At 38.0% G+C, this 20,386-nt stretch overlaps 1 protein-coding gene across 1 annotated transcript; it reads left to right on the top strand.

Annotated features, from left to right (window-relative positions):
• Positions 1-1,156: 1,156 nt before the first annotated feature.
• Positions 1,157-20,254, top strand: LOC149690329 (uncharacterized). The gene is made up of 9 exons (XM_089869838.1): positions 1,157-1,516; positions 16,197-18,036; positions 18,106-18,242; positions 18,321-18,448; positions 18,510-18,915; positions 19,013-19,205; positions 19,260-19,428; positions 19,491-19,682; positions 19,816-20,254. The coding sequence occupies exons 1-9, from the start codon at positions 1,435-1,437 to the stop codon at positions 19,921-19,923; spliced, it is 3,255 nt and encodes a 1,084-aa protein (XP_089725964.1). The 5' UTR covers positions 1,157-1,434; the 3' UTR covers positions 19,924-20,254.
• The last annotated feature ends 132 nt before the right edge of the window (positions 20,255-20,386 follow it).

Here is a 20,386-nt window from a genome sequence, read left to right as displayed (position 1 = left end):
GTAAACACCCCCTCGAGAAAAATATACCAGAATAAATACTTAATTCAAATTTAATAAGATAATTATTATTGCGAGATTGTTGGCATAATCGAAAATTAGAAGAAAAAAAATCTTATGGAAAATTGGAAACTGGTACAGTGTACAGAAAATGTAATCTAGATTAAAAAAAATAACTGATGGGTATTTAATACTGATTTAAATTTTCATTAAGAAATTAGACAATCATCCCCACCCCCTCAAGGCATACGTTTTCCAAACATTCGGATGGATATCCGAAAGATATCAAAAGATGGCCACATCGGCTTCGGGCAAGGTACAATATAAACTTGGTTATCCTACTAAAAAACTACTCTCGCATAATGAATCGAGGAGGTAACCACTCCACTCTTCAAATCAGGTGTAAAAATTTTGAAAGTGAGATGTGATATCACGTTCATTTATACGATGTTCAGAAATCAAGTATGCCATGTGAAGTCAGGTTAGGTTGGGTATCGTTTAATTTGGTGTCAGTTTGCTTTTGCGGCGATCGTGCCATATGGTTTTAAAGCAAATGTTGGCTAGTATGGTGCTCCTAACACGCTGGCTACACGCAAGTCAAAAACCATCAGAACTTGTCCTCGAGGGCTTAGCTAACCTAAACCAAGCCCTTGGTCAAGCTTAGAGGATCTGACAACTAACTCCACCCCTCGACTATGGGATCATCTAGTGGCATTTCTTTAAACTAAACCACAGCCGAGACTTGCTTTAAAAAATCAAATACCTTACATGGACGGTGGTCCGAACTCGTCCGAACCCCTAGAAGGTACGAGCCCAGGGAAAAGTGACCCCTCCTTCGACGGACCTGGCGCAAGATTTGGGCCAATTTATTACCTGCTTTCATCGCGTCACCACCAGGATTCCCTGTGTTGCTTAGAACTATGTTTTCCCGATAAAGGTTTACTTTCGTGATTGTGTCGAGTGATTAGCACCTCGAAATAAAATGCCATTCAACTCCCGTAGACTCGAAATGCCTCTCCTCCCCCCAGGGCCAAGGGGATTACACCAAAATCATAGACCAGAAAGCTTCCCTTTGGGAGCGGGAGGGGGTGTAATGAAGGGGGTTCTAGCCAGGATGAAAAAAAAGCAGACGCAATAATAAAGAAAAGAAATGGCTTCGCTCGAACTTCGAAGTTGAACCTGTTTTCTGACGGCGCAAGTTTTTTTCTCGCGCTTCTTGCATACTAGTTTTGCGTCTCTGACGAAACGGTATCGCTATACCCATGGATACTTTCCGAAGTTAAAAATCTCAAAGAAAATAAATGTTTCGTCTTCGGTACCACCGCTGTGTATTTGAATATTAGGCTTAGGTTTTGGTGCGGCTGTGATTAAATGCGATTATTATTGGTTAAAACAAGTGTGTGTTTCGCGCCTAAAATGACCAGGTGATACGATACAATGAGATTAAAGGCATCGCGTATCAGTTTGTGGTGGCTACTCCTCATGGTGTTGCTGACCCAAGCTTGGAGTTATCATCAAGGTACGTAAAAGAAAGCGTTCTATGATTGGGGGTTTTTAAGTACGCTTGGTTGAGGTCATCGATAGCGGCAATCGTATATAACGTCATTACCCTTTTTGCGCCTCATGATTTAAGGTTCGTGGCTGGTTTTAAAGGGCTAATTAAATCCATTATAGGTATTTTTATCGGTAGCATTAGAAACCATTCAAGATGGTGAGAATTAATAGGGTAACGAAGGCTCCATTGTTTGAAACCCATGTATTCTTGAAAATACATTCGTACGGCATGCCAAAGTTAATCCTGAAATCTTAGAAAGCTAGACTTACACTAAGCCTAATTATTTTATCTACCGGTCTAAATAGGCTTAACAATTTCGTGTTCAGAAGCCAGTGTTTCTTTTTAATCATCAAATAACAATTAATCTTTTAAAAGGACTGGTAACCTATTCCCTATACGCGAAATAATTAGAGCCTCGGGAAGTCAAAGGTATTTTATGATCCCTTCAAAATGAGTCATTTCAAATCCTGCTACAATACGCTCCCTGAATCGCGATTATCGTACCCCACCCCCAATCCCGATAAATATTAAAGTTAATTTGTTAATGAATACCACGTAATATTGATCGCTTCAAGATACCCTCGAACCTCAAAAATAACATTTATTTTACTTGATTATCCGTCCCATATCCGGTTCAAGACCTTCTAAGTTCCTAATTCTTTAAATTAAGCTCGTAAAGTATGACACTGTAACACTTGAACCAGTTTCTTTTCCCGACCAAAGTTTATTCCAGATTTCTTTTCAAGTTTACTTCTTTTATCAAAAAAATATCAAATTTAACCTATTGCGCTTTTGAACCTGCTGCGCTAATGATTTGGAAACTGTAGAAACTACAGAAAGAAGGGTACCAGTGTCAGGAGTAAATCATTTGAAGTTTAAACGTCTCTGACTAAAGACATTTATGAACGGAGTGATACAGAGATCTAGTAGAGTCCAGCCTTAGAAAGGGTAAATTTCCATGTTAAACTCTAATCCTTCTAAGGTTTGGATTGTACTTTAATGTATAATATCTGTTAGCAAGTTTCTTTACTCTCCCACTACTTCATAAAATCCACTTCAGTGTACACATATATATATGCGAGGAGACGTCTGAAGCCCCGCCCCTTTTGCTGTTTCCCCATAGAGCACTGTATAAATGATACTACTTCATCGAATCGCCTTCTGCCTGCCTGTATTTAATAAAAACTTTCAGACTTGAGCTAAGTTTTAGAGCAACACCCTGTTCGTTCTCGGAATTCTTAACTAGGAAAAACAAACTTAGGCGCAAACGGATTGGGAGTTGACACCAAAGGTCTGAGTTCCATATCCCTCTCTGTACATACCTATATTACCGCAGCTTTGCCCATAATATAAACTAACATTAGGACCGGTATAGTGATGCGATTATTCCATAAGTTCATAAGATGTGTTCCTTCCATAAGTTTGTCACTGGTTTCAAACTGGAGCTTGTCATGAAGTGATGGAGGTAGGTCATAGATTCGAGGAAAGCGACGCCTGGTGACTGGGGCGCTGTCAAAGGCTTAGCACAGACTAAATAGGACCTAGATGGAAGTCCTGCAAAATTAACCACCGAGTGTAGGACTTCAATTCGCGCTTGTCGTTCTCGAACTAACTCGAGCTGTAATTCTCTAGTATTACGAAGTGTAGGTAGTATCATACTTATGGAACATAGCGTATAAACTTATGATGATTCTAATGAAGTGTGTTAAAAAAAACAACTCTACTAGGCGGGTAATTAGAAATACAGTCTGTCTATTCAGGTTTGGTATTGGTTTATCTGAAGAAAGTACTTTAGATTACACGTTACCGGGTATATCCCGTATTTACTACCTTTAGGTCATTTACCCCCAAAGCGTTGCTCTTGGCCCATGCTCCGAGCCGTTATAAAATAATTTTTTTTTCAAGTTTTAGTTTTGAAGAATATCAAAAGTTGACGGTTTTTTTTTTCACCGAAACAAATGACTTTTGTAGAGATGTACTCGTGGTTCTTCTATAAGTATTTTTTTACCGTCAATGATATCGTCACGAACTAATATCTAACACAAAGAATTGAACAGTTTTGGATTTTATTTTGCAAAGATTTAAATTTTACTTTATAGTGAGTGACTTAAAGTGCAATCGTAGGGATAGGAAGTAAGGCGTGTTGTAGGTGTAACGGACTAATCGTGATTTGGAACACAGTGAAAACATTTCATAGTGTCATTCACACTTAGTAACTGTATATATACATATATCGGTGCGTTTACAGTTTTGAGAGTTCGCAGAAATTCATTGAAATCTTGTACGAAAACGAGTATCCTCTAGACATAAGTTCATAAGAATGTTCCCTACCATAAGTCTGTCACTGGTTATAAACTGGAGCTTGTCATGAAGTGACGTAGGTCATAGATTCGAGGTAAAGCCACGCTTGGTGAGGCGCTGTCAAAGGCTTAGTACATACTAAATAGGAGAAGTTGGAATGCAAAATTAACCACCGAGTGTAGTACTTCAATTCTCGCTTGTCGTTCTCGAACTAGCTCGAGCTGTAAGTCTCTAGCATTACGAAGCATAGGTAGTGTCATACTTATGGAACTTATCGTATAAACTTATGCTCTAAATATAAGATCTAAAAATCAGACTTGCTTTTCAACAATCATTTGAGGGAAATTCACAAGATTCTGAGAAATTGCAAAGGTTTTTCCTAAATTTCTACGTCATTATCGAGCTCAACCTTTTATGTCAGAAAAGAACCCAAAAGTAGAATGCCCCAATGAAGGTTAAAAATTAGAAATCGAACAAACGGAGCTTGCATTATTTATCCATGTATAAACCCTTAATTTTCATCAATTTAAATGTTAAATAATTTGAAAATATTTAGCCCTGCACTGAGATCCAAGTTATCTACCCCTTACTTCGATATCAACCCGGGGTCATTGGCGTCTACCTCCAAAATAACTGTTCCTAGCTAGTTTGGGCGCAAAAATTTTCCCTTTTAGCCCCTTGGCCCAGACTTCCTTTCAATCTCCATGCTAGATTCCCTAGGCGTGGGCACCCGAATTCCCGTTATCCGTTATGACAGCTAGGATACCCATAGCGGTTACAAACTCTTCTTCATTAGTGGAGTGGGCATATCGGGTAGGCGTTGTTATAAATGTTAAGGACGGTTAAAGAACTTTCAAGTTCGGCCCAGTCCCAGATTATCTCACGTATTTATGTAAGCAACACAAACTCAGATCCGTTCCTTCATAGACAAATTTCAGTGTCGATTCTTTTTTAAAGGTCCCGACCCAGGAAAGAACTTGAATACTTGATCCATCCACCGCGTTCAGTTAGGATTGGAAACACCTCCCACAAAATCTTTTTTAGTTTCTATCCAATTATGACTTCCGCATGGATATAAGAATACACTTATAGTTGTTTCTTTATTTAGAATTTAGAGGTTACGCTGCGTATTCTGCATAGCCGAATTAAATACATACGTTTTTAAATTATACAGTATAGTTTTTTTTTAATGCTTGAAGATTTTTAATAGCCATTCCCATTGTCGGGATTTATGTATAGATACAATTACTTTTATGAAGTAGTTCAGTGCTTTTTAGTTCTTATAGGCAACAATTAAGCACGATTTCGAACCAGTTTTTTTAGTTCGAAACGTTTTTTAATTGCTTTTAACAGACTTTTAAGAAAGTATTGGATTAGAATAGAAGCATAAGTTCATGAGATATGTTCCTTCCATAAGTTTGTCTCTGGTTACAAACTGGAGCTTGTCATGAAGTGAATGAGGTAGGTCATAGATTCGAGGTAAAGCGACGCCTGGTGAGGCGCTGTCAAAGGCTTAGTACAGACTAAATAACAAGATGGAAGTCCTGCAAAATTAACCACCGAGTGTAGGACTTCAATTCTCGCTTGTCGTTCTCGAACTAGCTCGGGCTGTCTCTAGCATTACGAACTTGTATAGGTATTGTCATACTTATGGAATGTATCTTATAAACTTATGATAGAAAGAATGAATTAGCTATTTGTGGCAAAAAGCAGTTTCATTGTAATAAACTAAATTGAATGTATTAGTTAATGTCGATTTTAAGTGTTTATTTTGGAGAAGATAATATCCAAATAGACCTAAAGTCACATGCTTTCAATATAGAGTGTTGTTTGTAAAAGAGTCTTGTGTTTGACCACCTTGTTTTCAGCCTCAGTATATGTGAACAACAAAGTGTTAAATTAAGATATAGCTTCAATTGAAACAATACGGACCATCCAAATTTAGTGGACTGGTAACGTTGAAGCCTTATCTATCGTCTTTGTTCCTTCTTACCCCTTTATCAACTCTATTCTACGTCATCATTTCACCTTCGTAGGGGAAAACCACTTAAATAAAATTTTCCGTTGAATATTGCATCAAAAGCGAAACCTAAATCATGATAGGCAGTGAAATTATTTGTGTTAGTTTCCCAAATAGGGCTAATTTAAAACCGCGTGTAGTTTTTACCTCTCCGAGTGACGTATGTCACGGAGAGGTATTACACCGGCCGTGTCTGTCTGTCTGTGTGTGTGTCTGTGTGTCTGTGTGTCTGTCAGACCCCACGTGACCGCGTTCGCAGTTTGCGTATCGGAGCAAACAAATACCCGATATCCGGAACGCGTTCGCGGTTCACGGAAATTTGGCCATTCATCTACCAACACTAGTCTTTAATATGGCTTCTAAGGACCACAATCTGCTAGTCTTTGTCCATCCCACATGGACACTAGTCTGTATTTGCTAGCTTCCAAGCACCACCATCTTCTGTTCTTCGTCAATTTCACCTTGACACCAGCTTCTATGCACCACCATCTTCTGTCCTTCGTCAATTCCACATTGACACCAGCTTCTATGCACCACCATCTTCTGTTCTTCGTCAATTCCACATTGACACCAGCTTCAATGCACCACCATCTTCAGGTCTTTTGTCCATTCCACATGGACGCCAGTCAGTACATTCTGGCTTCTTTTCCTCCGTCATCGTTTGGTTTCAAGATATACGCGGCGATCGGCTAGGGTTACGAGAAACGTCTAGCCTCCCAATGGCAGGGCTTCCACCATCGGTTCACGCAAATGCGTTTTTATCTATTATTTGGTTTTAAGATATACGCGGCGATCGGCTAGGGTTACGAGAAACGTCTAGCCTCCCAATGGCAGGGCTTCCACCAAAGGTTCACGCGAATGCGTTTTTATCTATTATTATAATGGAAACGAAACGTATATATACCCCAAAATTTGAAAAAAGCGGGCAAGAGGGGTACCCTTCACTTTTAACGTCAATATTAGCAAAGTTTCGAAAGATAATAGGAACAACTTTATTTTAAACGATTTAACTATTTTTAAAGTTATTTACTGGCGATTAAAATAATTAAAAATAATTATATTTATTTAAATATTAAAGATAAACCCAAGTACCGAAGTCGTTAAATCATTGCCTCCTATATCTTTCTAGGCCCGTGCATTGCGTTATATTTCGTACATTGTCTCTTATATCTTTTTAGGCCCGTGCATTGCGTTATATTTCCTACATTGCCTCCTGTATCTATCTAGGCCCGTGCATTGCGATATATTTTTGAGAACAACAACCAAAATGAGAAGCTCCTCTCTCTCTGTTATATGAAATGAAAATATGGATAATATTTTCGGCAATTCGATTTCAATGGCTCTTTCTGATGTATCATTCTCTCAGCACTGTTCATAATGGACAGGAACTTAGAGATTCGAGACACTTGGAATTACGATAGTGTTTCAAATCCTCTGTAATGAGGGCTTAACGACTTGGAGTGACTGGAAAGATAGATACACATCCTATTTTTTAGTTGTACCATGCGTACCACAATGTTGCCAGGCGTTTATTGAAGGATGCTTGGGTACTTGGTACAGACTGTTACGTCTACCAAGTTTCCTAGCATCCAAGAATAAATAGGATTCATAGAAGCCAGTGTTATGGGCATGTCATGGGTCAAGTCGTTAAATATATCGACGCAGTTAAATAGCTGATGGCATTATTTTATCCACTTTCTCATTGCGTTTCGAGTGGAAGTTCAACTTTGGCACGGACGACAGATGGCGCTCTTAACTTTCTACCCCCAAAAATCGCAGTAGTCTGCTCGTTTTCCCCTTCCGCGTTTTTTCGTTATAAACTTATGATTTAACGAACTGTTAAGATAAAATTTCATATTTCCTTAGACAGATAAGCTTCTACTCCTTTCATCTTACTCCCAGTTAGATTTAACCTTGTTAAAACATAATCAGATGAATTTGAGTTATAATGTCTAGGAGTGATAGAGACATTTTTACCGATGTCTAGAGATGTTAAGCTTAAGCGAAATTGTTTTACGTTTGAATAAAAATACCGCTTCCAGTAGTGGGTTTATAGTACTCCTTGTTTGTGTAAGATTAGTGTAGCTGTAGAGCGTTGTTGCTGTTTAGTTTATACGCCCCCTAGGCCTATTTGTGAAACACCTTTTTTTACGCACTTTTATCATTCTTTATTTGAAAAAAGTGTTGGCAATGTATATTTTTTAAATATGACGGAATTGCTGTTGGTATGATAGCGCCCTATTCGCGAAAAAAACCTTTTTTTAAACAGTTGATTCATTCTTTGATAGAATTTCGAAGGAAGAAGTTAAGTGTTAAATTTGCTCGATTAATTTTGTTCGGCAAATAATATAATTAAGCCTTACGTATTACCAAGAATAAATGTACTATAAGAATGCCTAAGTCACTAGATTTTACGCTTCTACTCTTACGCCGGTGTCAGCGGACAAATAAGCCCCACCCCTTTCATGCCCGTCATTGCTCCGCGCTTTCCTATTGGATCCCGTGGAGATAGGTCATACAGACGCGATTGACGTATTCCGAATAGAGAAAAAAAACCTCGAGCAAAGTAAACAGAAAATGAAGGATGCCAGGGCCCAGCGGTGTAGAAACGGTACGAGAATGGTTTTTAATTGCCATTAACAAGTTAGTTAAAGGTTTTGAACCTTACTTAATAGATTTTGAATACGTGTCTCTACGTGAAAATCGTTCGTTCTATAATTGTTTCTAAATCGAATCAAGTGTACTGTACTTATAATTTCGTCAGTTCCAAAAACCAAACCAAGGCTTAACGAAAAGTTAAAAGAGATAGCTGGTGGAAAATATAGAGTAAGATAAAATATTTAGTCCCGCCCTGGTTTCCAGCCTCCCCCCACCCATGAGGGGGGATTGTCGACTATCACGCGCACACCGGACGTCTTTTTAGGCCTTCTTATAGTAAATTCCTTCTTGGTATTACTGAAGGAGATTGATTTTGCCAACCTGTGTGAGTATTTAAGGAGATTGATTTTGCTAACCTTTGTGAGTATTTAACTGATTAATAAGTAAATGGAGGAAGATAATAATTTAAGTAAAGAGGAAATCAGAAAACGAAAGGCAAGGGAAAGAATGAGGGCAAAAAGGTCAGATCCTGAATTTAGGAAACGAGAAAATGAAAGGAGAAGAGCGTTAGCCGCGGAAAAAAGGCTGTTTCTGGAACAGGTTCTAGCACGCAAAATGTTGGTCCTACCACGAGGCCAGTTGGCCATGATTGTACGAAAGATAATGCATTAAATAAATGTTCTATTGAAAGTACTGTAGGCGTAGGCATATCTATTAATAAGGAACCCAATAATGTACAAAATGTTAATGCTAATATTAGTGAAATCATCGAAAGCGATGAACAAGTACGAGCCTAGCTTATGTGTGATTGGGTTGTGGCTTCCATGTTTTGGGGACATTTGCTTTTTGTGTGGCGATGTATGATTCAGCTTTGATATGGACAAATGTTACAAATCATACTGGTAGACTAAGAATACGGTTGAGGTATAGCAAGAGAGTAGAGTTTCCCCAGCAATTGAGAGATATTCAAAAGGCTTGAACAATTGACTATTTTAAAATTGAATTCCTGCACTTGCAAAGAATTAAAAAAAGCGATAGATGCATATATTTAGGTTGTTTAAGGGGTAGTGATAGTCATCTCCACTCGGAGAGGTAATATTTTGGCTTTCCCAACTTGTTTTTCTTGCATTTATGCTTAATCCGGGTGGTAATTTTTTTAGTGATTCATCTCATCTTATTGCTTGAAATACTTAACCCACTTGCGATGTTTTTTGTTTATAATATTTTTTTGTTTCGCTGTGTAGATATCCTGCAGGTATTTCACCCTCATTTAGAAGGAAAAGTAGTGAAATATAACAGTTAAATTACTACGTCATTTAAACGGAAGATAAATTATTCTATAATTAAAGATATGATACCATCGGTTTAAAAATAACACAAGAGTTTTAAATATTTTTTTGAAGTTTGTGAGATTAGGATATAGATTCTCGAAGCTTATAGCTTGGAAGTAAATATATTTTGTCAGCTAAGGATAATTGACTTCTGGTGATAGATGGATGATTTACTAAATTTTTGAAATCAGGAAAGTGTTAAGAGAACCTTGAAGCTAATATAATGTCAGTTATTTATAACTGACGACTTGATGTCAGGTTAAATTGAATGCTTTTCTTCGTATTATGTATAGTATATGAAATCAGGAACATTTTAAGTGAACCTCGAAGCTTATGACTAAGTTTGAAGTAAATATAAAGTAAACCAAGTATAACTGACGTCAGGTTTAACTGATTGTTTTACTTTATACATGTTAGGGATGTTTTTGAAATCGGTAATATTCTAATTGGCATGTTTTCTTCATGTTGAGGTTTATGAAATCAGGAATATAGTATATTAACATGTTTTTCTTCGTGTTATGATGTTTTTGATATCAGGAAAACGATAATAGACAAGTAAAATATTTTACTTCATGTCATGAGGTTTTTGAAATCAGGAAAACGGTAATAGACACGTAAAATATTTTACTTCATGTTATAAAGTTTTTTGAAATCAGGTATACGGTAACTGACATGTTTTTCTTCATGTTATAAAGTTTTTTGAAATCAGGTATACGATAATTGACATGTTTTTCTTCATGTTACAAAGGTCCTTTCGAAACTGTTCCCTTATGATCCTATTAGTTGAAAACACCTTAAATTGTTCCAAGTTTTGTAAATAAAAGATTATATTTCTTAGGTAAAGTTTAGGTATTATTGTTATTGTGTACCACTTGATGAAATGCCACGTGACGTGACACTTATATAAGCATAAGGGAGTGTCGAGGTATTTTTTGAAACTTTAAATTAGCCGTGCAGACTTAACATAACAGAAAAGTCTTTCGAATGATATAGCGATAAGGCATTAATCTACCTTTGACACTGTTCTTGTCTATGATAAAAGTAATGAGCAGTGCCGTTTCATCTTCAGTGGTCGTTCCCACCCTGACTCGATACCTGTACACTACACTAACGTTAGAACAATCAAAAGATTCAAAAGTTGAAGAGTCTGGCAGCCATGCGGAACCAAAAGAGAAGACATACTGGATAGGGGTGGATTGAAAGAATATTCTTGTATTAAGGGAGGAATGGCATTCTTAAGGATGTCCGATTCGGAGAGTGAATATTCTGAAGTGAAGGCTATTTTATTTTATAAATGGTGGTGTGGCTTTGTTAAAAAAGTAACCCGACCTAAATATCTTTAACACAAATCTTTTATTATATAAAGAGGCTTTGAGTTATTTGATAGCTTCTCAAATTTGCAAAAACAGAAAATATTTATTTCATATTATTAAGAAGTTGATGACGTGAAATTAAAAATGTCAGTGTTTTTCTTGGACTAATTCGTTAATGAGAGTTACAGTTTAGGCTGCATAAAGCTATGTTCAGTTTGTTTACGCTTGCAAGGGTGTCGGTTCAGAATTGGTTTGGTCAACTATCTTTGAAATCCTCTTCATTAGCAGTTCGAAGCGATTTCAACAGTTTTGGTTCAAACTTTACGAAGATGGTTTTATTAGTGAAAAAAAAACCCCTAGGACTAATCTCATATCAGGTGAAATATCCCTTAAAAATAGAAGTTAGCCCAATCCAAACCCACTTTAAGTTGGTTTGGGAAGCAATTTCTCCATAAGTTTATAAGGTATTTTCCATAAGTATGACACTACCTATACTTCGTAATGCAAGAGACTTACTGAGACCTACTTCGAGAGCTACGCGAGAATTGATTACACTGTTTTGCAGTCTATCTTCCTATTTAGTCTGTACCAAGCCTATGACAACGCGTAAGCGCCTCACCAGGCATCGCTTTACCTCGAATCTATGACCTATCGTATAGATCACGTCATGAAAAACTCCAGTTTGTAACCAGTGACAAACCTATGGAACATATCTTATGAACTTATGGTACAATATTAATTCTGTCATACTAGCGACCTTCTTTATTAGATCGAGGCGCATTATTTAGATGGCTGAACTCTCTTATAGTGAGGATGTAACATAACAAAATGTAATAAATGTCATAATTATTGAACAAAGTAAATTAGAAAGGACCAAATACTATAATTTGATAAAAAAAGAACCCAAAGAAATACGAAAAACAATAAAAAAAAGTAGGTGAAGTTTGAGGAAAAGTTAATCCATTGTTGTATGTAAACGATTATAATCTGCAGGTAAACTATTAAAAATGCAACCTTAATCGTTTTCTCCCGGCGGTAGTTAAATAGTTCGCGCGCCAAAATTTGGGATTTCTACAATATTTCTAGTCATAATCCGATTCATCCCAAGTAGCATCGAGGTCGAGATTAAATAAAAACATGCCTTTTATTATCAATTTTCTCTTGTTCTGCACGGAATCATACAGCTTCCCCCTTGAACAACAGCATAAGTTCATAATATATGTTCCATCCATAAGTTTGTCAATGGTTTCAAACTGGAGCTTGTCATGAAGTGATTGAGGTAGGTCATAGATTCGAGGTAAAGCGAGGGAGGCCTGGTTACTTTGGCGCTGTCAAAGGCTTAGTACAGACTAAATAGGACCTAGATGGAAGTCCTGCAAAATTAACCACCGAGTGTAGGACTTCAATTCTCGCTTGTCGTTCTCGAACTAGTTATCTCGAGCTGTAAGTCTCTAGCATTACGAAGTATACTTAGGAAGTGCCATACTTATGGAACATATCTTATGAACTTATGATAACAACTATACCGCAGCTAAAAGTGTAACGCTGTTCTATATAAGTTTAAGTTAACATCGCTAAATGTCTTGTTAACGGAGAAAAAAAATAAGAAAGGAAATCATACAAAACACACACGAGTACTTTTGAGGAAATATTTAATTTAAATGGTTTTGTAAAAAAATTTATTTAAAAAAATATAATATATATAAATATCTAGATTCGTGATGTTTATTTTGGTTTCTGATGCTCTAATAGATATTTCTGTCCTTATTAGCATACCACCATCAAATTTTAATGCAAATTTAATTTAATACTAATTTAAATATGTTTTGTTTTGTTTCTGTGTTGATTCGGTTTTAAGATATTTGGGTAAATTATAAAATTAATTTAGTGACTTGTTAATTATGTTTATAATAAGAATGAGGTTTATGATTTGAACATAAATAAATAGTTTTGTTTTTGGGTTAGATTTGTCATGATTGATGTACCTATTTTTGGTGCAAATGTTTTGCAAATTTTCTTCTTTAATTTTTAACTTTAGTACATGTGAAAGTTGTACTATCTTAGTCAAGTACTGATTCAAAGTGAACTAGCTAATTTGGGCGATCAAATATTCGCATAGTTGGATTTAATCAGGTTAATTAGATTTAATAAAAAATAACATAAGTTTATAAGATATGTTCCATAAGTGTGTCAGTCGTTAATGAGAGCTTGTCATGAAGTGACGTAGGTGAAACGTCATTGATTCTCGTAAAGCGACGCCTAGTGAGGCGCTGTCAAAGGCTTAGTAGAGACTAAAGAGGAGGATGGACTGCAAAACCGAGTGTAGTCAATTCTCACGTCGTTCTTGAACTAGCTCTCATTAAGCCTCTAACATTAGTATGGGTAGTGACATACTTATGGAACATATCTTATAAACTTATGAAATAATCAATGCGCCAGGGAAGGTACAAATCTTTTTATGACCCACTCTTCGATTAAATCTTGAAATTCTAGTCGTACTTTAATTAAATCTTCGAAAATTCAAGAAAATGTCAATTGAAATCTGAAACCGGGTTTATAATTTCTATCTATCCCAAGTTGGGTCTGTCTCCTTGGAAGTTATTCGCTTGGATTCCATTATACTTCGTATCCGTGAAATCGATGATTTAGTTATGGTTCCAGTGAAAGGTTCTTTTTTGTAAAATCAGCATTGTTTAAATCGATCTTTAACTTTTCCGAATTTTCCTACATAAGAATGGGTCTACTGAAATATCCATTAACACAAGCAGACAGAAATCAGTGATCCAAAAAACAAGGGTCTTTTCCTTTTCATCTACCTAATACTTCGAGCAATAGAGACAAAGCAGTACAGACAAAACCCCTCCTACTAACGTCAGACATCCGCTTGCCCAATCACCTCTACTCCCCCACTAGCCTTCTACTTCATGAAATCCTCCACCATGTAGAGGAGCCTTCTTAAAGGGGCTGTTCGGACAGTGGGACAAACGACCATCTTCCTCATAGAGCTTAACATAGCGGGTGGGTAAAAAAGGAGAGGGGGTCGGACAGCCCCTTTAATTGAAGCCCAGCTCTTTTGGTGTCTCCATACACTGTAACCCATGGACCATAAGTTCATAAGATATGTTCCATAAGTTTGTCACTGGTTACAAACTGGAGCTTGACATGAAGTGAGTGAGTGAGGTAGGTCATAGATTCGAGGTAAAGCGAGGGAGGCCTGGTGAGGCGTTGTCAAAGGCTTTGTACAAACTAAATAGGAAGATGGACGAGTGGAGTCAATTCTCGCTTGTCGTTCTCGAATTAGCTCTCAGTAAGCAAGAAGTGATATCTAGTTTATTAGGGGGTAGGTATAAATTCGCCACATTTCCAGCTTTATCTCCAGTCCAAACGTAGGTTCGGAGTTAATACCCGCCTCTAAATTACAACCAGCATCTCATTGGTTCTTGAAAACTCACGTCAGCGCGACGCGTATCACGAAAATTACGTATTTTCCGATTGAGGAGAGGCGAAATAGCCCAGACTCCTTTTACGTCCCCCCTTGTATTTTGAAAGGCGGACTGGGACTATGGCGCGCGAATACTTAGGCATCTTATACCTTCTCCCTAATAAACTAGCTATCACTTCTTGGTAAGTCTCTAGCGTTACGAAGTATAGGTAGTCTCATACTTATGGAACATATCTTATAAATTATGATGGACGTACTGGTTTTTCTAAGCATTTTTACTTACAATAGAAGCGTAAAACCAAAGAAACCATATTTTGTTTTACGTCACAATATCAGTTACGTACGTTTTTTTTAACCCATTATTCAACGGGTCTATGGTTTAGCTTTTTGCGTATAATAGGTACGCCCTAAAAATTTAACGAAACTATCTTGTCAGTAGACCAGAAGGTGTTTCTTATAGTTTAACACCGTGTTAAAATTAGTTGCAATGTAATGAACAGTCATACAGGCGCGTTGGGTGTACAGGTATGTATGAATAAGAGAATAAGTTTTATTTAAAACTTTTTTTCTGTACCTGAAATCCTTGATTCTTGTTGGTGGGTGGCTTGGCCTAAATGGGTCAAGACGGTCACAGAGTCTAAAGGCTTTTTAAGCTTTATGGGGTTTTTGGACAGGTCTTTAGATTATTATATAATTTCTGTATTTAAATAAATAAAGATTGAGTCATCTTTTGCCAAATGATGGGTTAGGCCTTGACGCTTAGCTTATACTTTAAGACAGGAAATTCTGCCTGGGATTTATGATAAAACCGAATAGGGACTGAAATGTATGGTATAAATCATTACATTTATTTCTGTTCGTTTCAAGGCGCTGTTAATGTAATGTAATCATAAGTTCATAAGATATGTTCCATAAGTTTGTCACTGGTTACAAACTGGAGCTTGTCATGAAGTGACGTAGGTCATAGATTCGAGGTAAAGCGACGCCTGGTGAGGCGCTGTCAAAGGCTAAGTACAGACTGAATAGGAAGATGGACTGCAAAATTAACCACCGAGTGTAGTCAATTCTCGCTTGTCGTTCTCGAACTAGCTCGAGCTGTCTCTAGCATTACGAAGTATAGTCAGTGTCATACTTATGGATGAAACATATCTTATAAACCTATGATGTAATATATAGTCAACCGCGAAACCGACACTGACTTCACGACGGTACAAATATATTAATTAAACTTAATTAATTTGTTTTCAATAATTGCAATATTTCTCCACTATTTACGGAATGAAAACACGAATATTTTCCATGTTCTTTTTTTTTTCAAATTACATTTTAAATCCTTGTCCATGTGTACTTAATAAGCAACACGACCTAGAAATACCTTTATTTCCCTCTAAACTAGGATAGAAACCGGAAGAAAGAACCCATTAGAGGAAACGCGCGTGCCGAGCGATCAAAATTAATTAAACGAAATTATTGCACGCATGGTTAATTTCTAACCATTTAAATATCGCCAAGGACTTTTGAAAAACCATAAATTTGAAGTTATCAATTCATTTATTTATTTATTCTTATGTTTCTCATTCTTCACTTCATTTAAATCTACTTTAGCCATTTTCCAAAATATCTTTTCTTTTTTCAACAGCTGGTCTTGGTTTTCCTTCTCGTGACTTGAGTGAATCCAATTACAAAGCTCAGGACATCCTTGCCATAAATGGAGGCATTGTTTCCTATGGTGCAACGACACCTAACACCGGATTATTGTTATCGTCAAGGGGTGATGATTACCCTGACTATGAGACTCTATCGAGGGTGCCCGTTAACGTACGAGCCCTCATAGACCGCGCTTTCGCGACAGACAATCCTAATGTAAATAAGCCTAAAATATCCAAAGAGGACTTAATGGAGAGACTACCAGTTATTATAAACTTACTTAAATTAATTTCGGGTGAAAATGCTATGGTGTATGACGAGAATGCGTTGATAACTGACCCTAGTTGGTTGAACGAAACGTTGTGCGAAGGTGGACCTTGCGAGCGGTTGGGTAAAAGTAGGGACTTTCGTGATCGGACAGTCAAAGCCGAAAGACTATTCCGCGAAGCTGAGGCCGTGACGTCAGCTACCATGTCCATGACGCGGGATCAGAGACGCTTTTTAGGCATTTTACTCAATCGGGTTCAAAGGAACATTGAAGAGGAGTTTTCTACCATACCCCTTAACGACGAAACTCCGACGCCGTCTCCGGGTACTGAATCACCCTCAAATAACGCGGGTGTTAATGACACTAGTGATGGTACAACCAGGAAAAATAACCCATCTATAGACGAGATCATAACGGGTATCGTGCAGTTGCTAGGTGGTAACGTACGGGTCTCGAGACCGCCGGCCGGTTTCAGGTTGCGACCTTCGGTAACCGGAAACAGACGCGTGTCAACGAAAAGAGTGAATGATCGAGGACCCGCCTTGTTCGCTGTCACGTCTGCGTCAATTACGCCCCAACCAGCCCAAGATGGACTAAACCCTACACCCATGGTTGAGTCGGACACTACCATAGAATACAGCGAGATATCCGCGCCTCTGCTGAAAAGTTCTTTGGTTGTGTCTCCTTCCTCCACTTATACTACTACAACTCCATTACCTGATATATCTAGTGCTCCTAGTACAACGATTCCCGAGTCCGTAGCTTTAACCAAAGTGTTTGTGGAAGTTAATGAACCAACTCACGCTCAACCACCGTCGGTCGTTCCAAAATCTTCGGTGAGGATACGCATCTTTACAACTCCAATCATGGCAGTGGTTAAAACCACACCCATAGAGTCCTCTGAAACCGCTACCACACCAACCCCGACCATTACCAAAACCGAAATCGAAATTATTTCAACACCTATTTCGGAGGAGACACAATCATCTACAACCCAGGACTTTTCTAGTACGGCCGTCGCTTTCGGAGCTACCGACATAGTTTACGGTAAGCCTCTTGACACCGAACCTGTTCGGGCACCCGGTAGTATACAACCGACCAAAACAGTAGCGCAACCAACTACTACGTCAACCAAAACCGTCGGTTCTACCGAAGAAGATGTGGCAACGCTGATTGGGACAGGAACTATGTACAAGCCATTGAACAAGAGTTATAATTCAAATCCTCAATCGCCAACTGGTCGTCCATATGTCGTTCCAGTTGAAATTGAGGATGTGAGACCTTTTGTTGGTGCGTACCCTAATAGACCTGGTAGACCTGGGGAATTTGGGGTCGGTGGAGTGAGGAAACCACCAGGTGCGGGTGGATTACCACCGAAAAATGGTAGTTATCCAGGAAGACCAGGCTATCCCGGTGGACCACCTTTGTCCAGTCGGCCACAAGGCTTCCCGGAACAGAATAGACCACCTCCTCCGAGACTATCGCCACCACCCAATCGAAAACCGCAAACCCCACCCTTTAATCGTCCACCGATTAGACCCAGACCACACCCACCTTTAGTCAGGTGCGTTTTGATAGACTACATTTTTAATATTATTTCTTGCTAACTAATATTCATCATTGACATGTTTAGAATCGATACTTGTATCGTGGGAGATGATTCAACTTGTGACGTGGCACTGAACGAGAGATGCGTCACGGAGTTAGGTGTCAGTTCCTGTCATTGTAGACCTGGGTTGGCTAGAACCATACCGAGAGGACCATGCACCCGTAAGTCACATGTTCACAGTTATAAATAATCCAAACAGGAAAACTATGTTTATATATTAAAATAAATATCAATATTAGCTGTGGTATCCGTATCCATGGCCATCAAGATTGACCGCATTGCAGATCGACCAATTAGCTTTAACAAAAATTACTTGGACACCAGTTCAGACGAATACAGAATCATGGAACAAGAAACTAACTTAGCCGTAAGTAATTACATAATGCGTACTTAATCAACCAAGTCTAATTCAAAATTTCCATCAACAGTTAAGCTCATTGTTCAGCTACACCAGTTTCTCGCGAACATTCATGGGGGCAACAATCAACAAGTTTCATCCAACCAGCGGTGGTCTGATGGTTAATACCACGATTCAACTAGAGGAGAATGAGTCCAACAAGCATCCTGTTGTCCAAAAGCTTCTTCAACAAGAAATCCTCAACGCCATTACCAGTCGCAACTTGAACATCGGTGACAGTAACCTGTACGTCAACAGCCCTCCAAGACAAGGTCCCTTGGTGCAGGACCTAAACGAATGTGAACTAGTGACGGCGAATGACTGTTCCGTAAATGGTATCTGTCAGAACATTTTTGGTTCCTTTCGTTGTACTTGTAAACCTGGTTTCATGGACAAAAGTCCCAACGAAAGCTGGAAAAGCGGACGAGTATGTTCTGGTAAGTGCCACATCTAATCTATTTTCTATTTCCTCATGGATGAGAAATAACCCAAATAAAGTGTGATATAATTAACAATGATATCTTCGGTTTTCAGTATGCTCCCCAACAATGTGTAGCAACCACGGAGAATGCGTCGTCAATGACGGCAAGCGAGAATGCAAGTGTCGAGGGAACTACATTGGTGCTAGATGCGAGATTGACGGCGAAGTACTTGGAGTTGCCTTGGGAGCATCCTTGGCAGCTTTGGTTATCATCATACTTACACTAGTGTGCCTTTGCGTCTGGAAGTAAGTTTAACACATTTTAATAAATAGAGAAAGGTACATGATGCCTTATTACAGTCGGCGCTGGAAACGAGACCAACAGAAGGCTGCTATAGCACCAACGTACGCGGCTTACACCATCTCCAAGAAGAACGGACCAGCCCCTGGTGCGACGCATGTTAGAGTATCTGTGGAGGACCGTATGCGATGGGCCCATATTGCAGATGCTATGGGAAACATCTACATTGTAAGTTAATTAAGCTCATCTCCTTGTTTTCTTTGGTATTTGACATTACCATTGTCAAATAGCAGCAGCATGATGGCTTACCTGGAACGTCATCACCACCCGCTTTACCACCACCACCTCCACCGTCTTGTCCATCCATGAAACATATCTATGCAACGCCTTCCCGTTTATTATTGCAGAAGGCTAGTGAAGAAGAACGAAGTAGGCATTATGGTCATGTTAGACCCAAGTCAAGAAACCAACTTCTGGTTCCAGTAAGTACTTTTTTAACTTCAGGTATCAGTGTCCTATTAGGCCTAATAATTGTTGTTTATTGTGTCTTTAAGCCTAGGCTTTAAACGATATTTATTTAATCTTTATTTATTAAAACTGATTTTAACAAATTAGGTGCAGAATAATAATGGCTACTATGACTTAAACGAATTTCCAACAAGGGACCCATATGGACCCGCGCATTATGGGAATCCTAATATTTCCAAGCCATCATACTACTAGTGTTTTTATAATATAATTATTGCCAAAATTGCGAAAATACAAAAGACTTTTTTATATTTTATTTCTACAATTTTAATTTAAAATTTCGCGATACTGTATTTTATTCTTGGCAACTGAATCAAGGTTCTTTTAATAATTATTTTACCTAAATTATTATACTTTTTTAAACAGTTAATTTATTTTCTTCCTACCCAATCGTACTTTAAACGATTTTTTACGTAATATGATTTGGTTTTACATGTGTAATAATTTTGTGTGAAGCACAAGAAACAGAAGTTCATGATTGTAATTGTTGTGTAAATAAAATGATGGTTTTTGTATGGTTTAATAAGTTTTCCTTTTTTTCCCCTGCCATTTAAAAGAAAGGGGTTTGCAGACATTAGCTATTAATGCACTTAAATTTTGTGCCAGAAACCTTTTAAGTGTAAAACACCTTTTTCCTCTACTAAAAGCTTCAAACCAC

Source organism: Phalangium opilio, unplaced genomic scaffold (assembly GCF_054372755.1).
Source record: "Phalangium opilio isolate 3A_F unplaced genomic scaffold, DU_Popi_V2 ptg000031l_1, whole genome shotgun sequence".
Classification (NCBI taxonomy): domain Eukaryota; kingdom Metazoa; phylum Arthropoda; class Arachnida; order Opiliones; family Phalangiidae; genus Phalangium; species Phalangium opilio.
Note: the sequence above shows the minus strand (reverse complement) of the source record. Positions and strands in the feature narration are given on the sequence as shown.

Bases quoted from the DNA above. Each gene is read 5' to 3' on its own strand.
- LOC149690329 (XM_089869838.1), top strand. From the start codon at position 1,435: ATGAGATTAAAGGCATCGCGTATCAGTTTGTGGTGGCTACTCCTCATG. The intron at 18,037-18,105 runs GTGCGTTTTGAT...TGACATGTTTAG, and splicing joins CCACACCCACCTTTAGTCAG to AATCGATACTTGTATCGTGG. The intron at 18,916-19,012 runs GTAAGTGCCACA...TTCGGTTTTCAG, and splicing joins AAGCGGACGAGTATGTTCTG to TATGCTCCCCAACAATGTGT.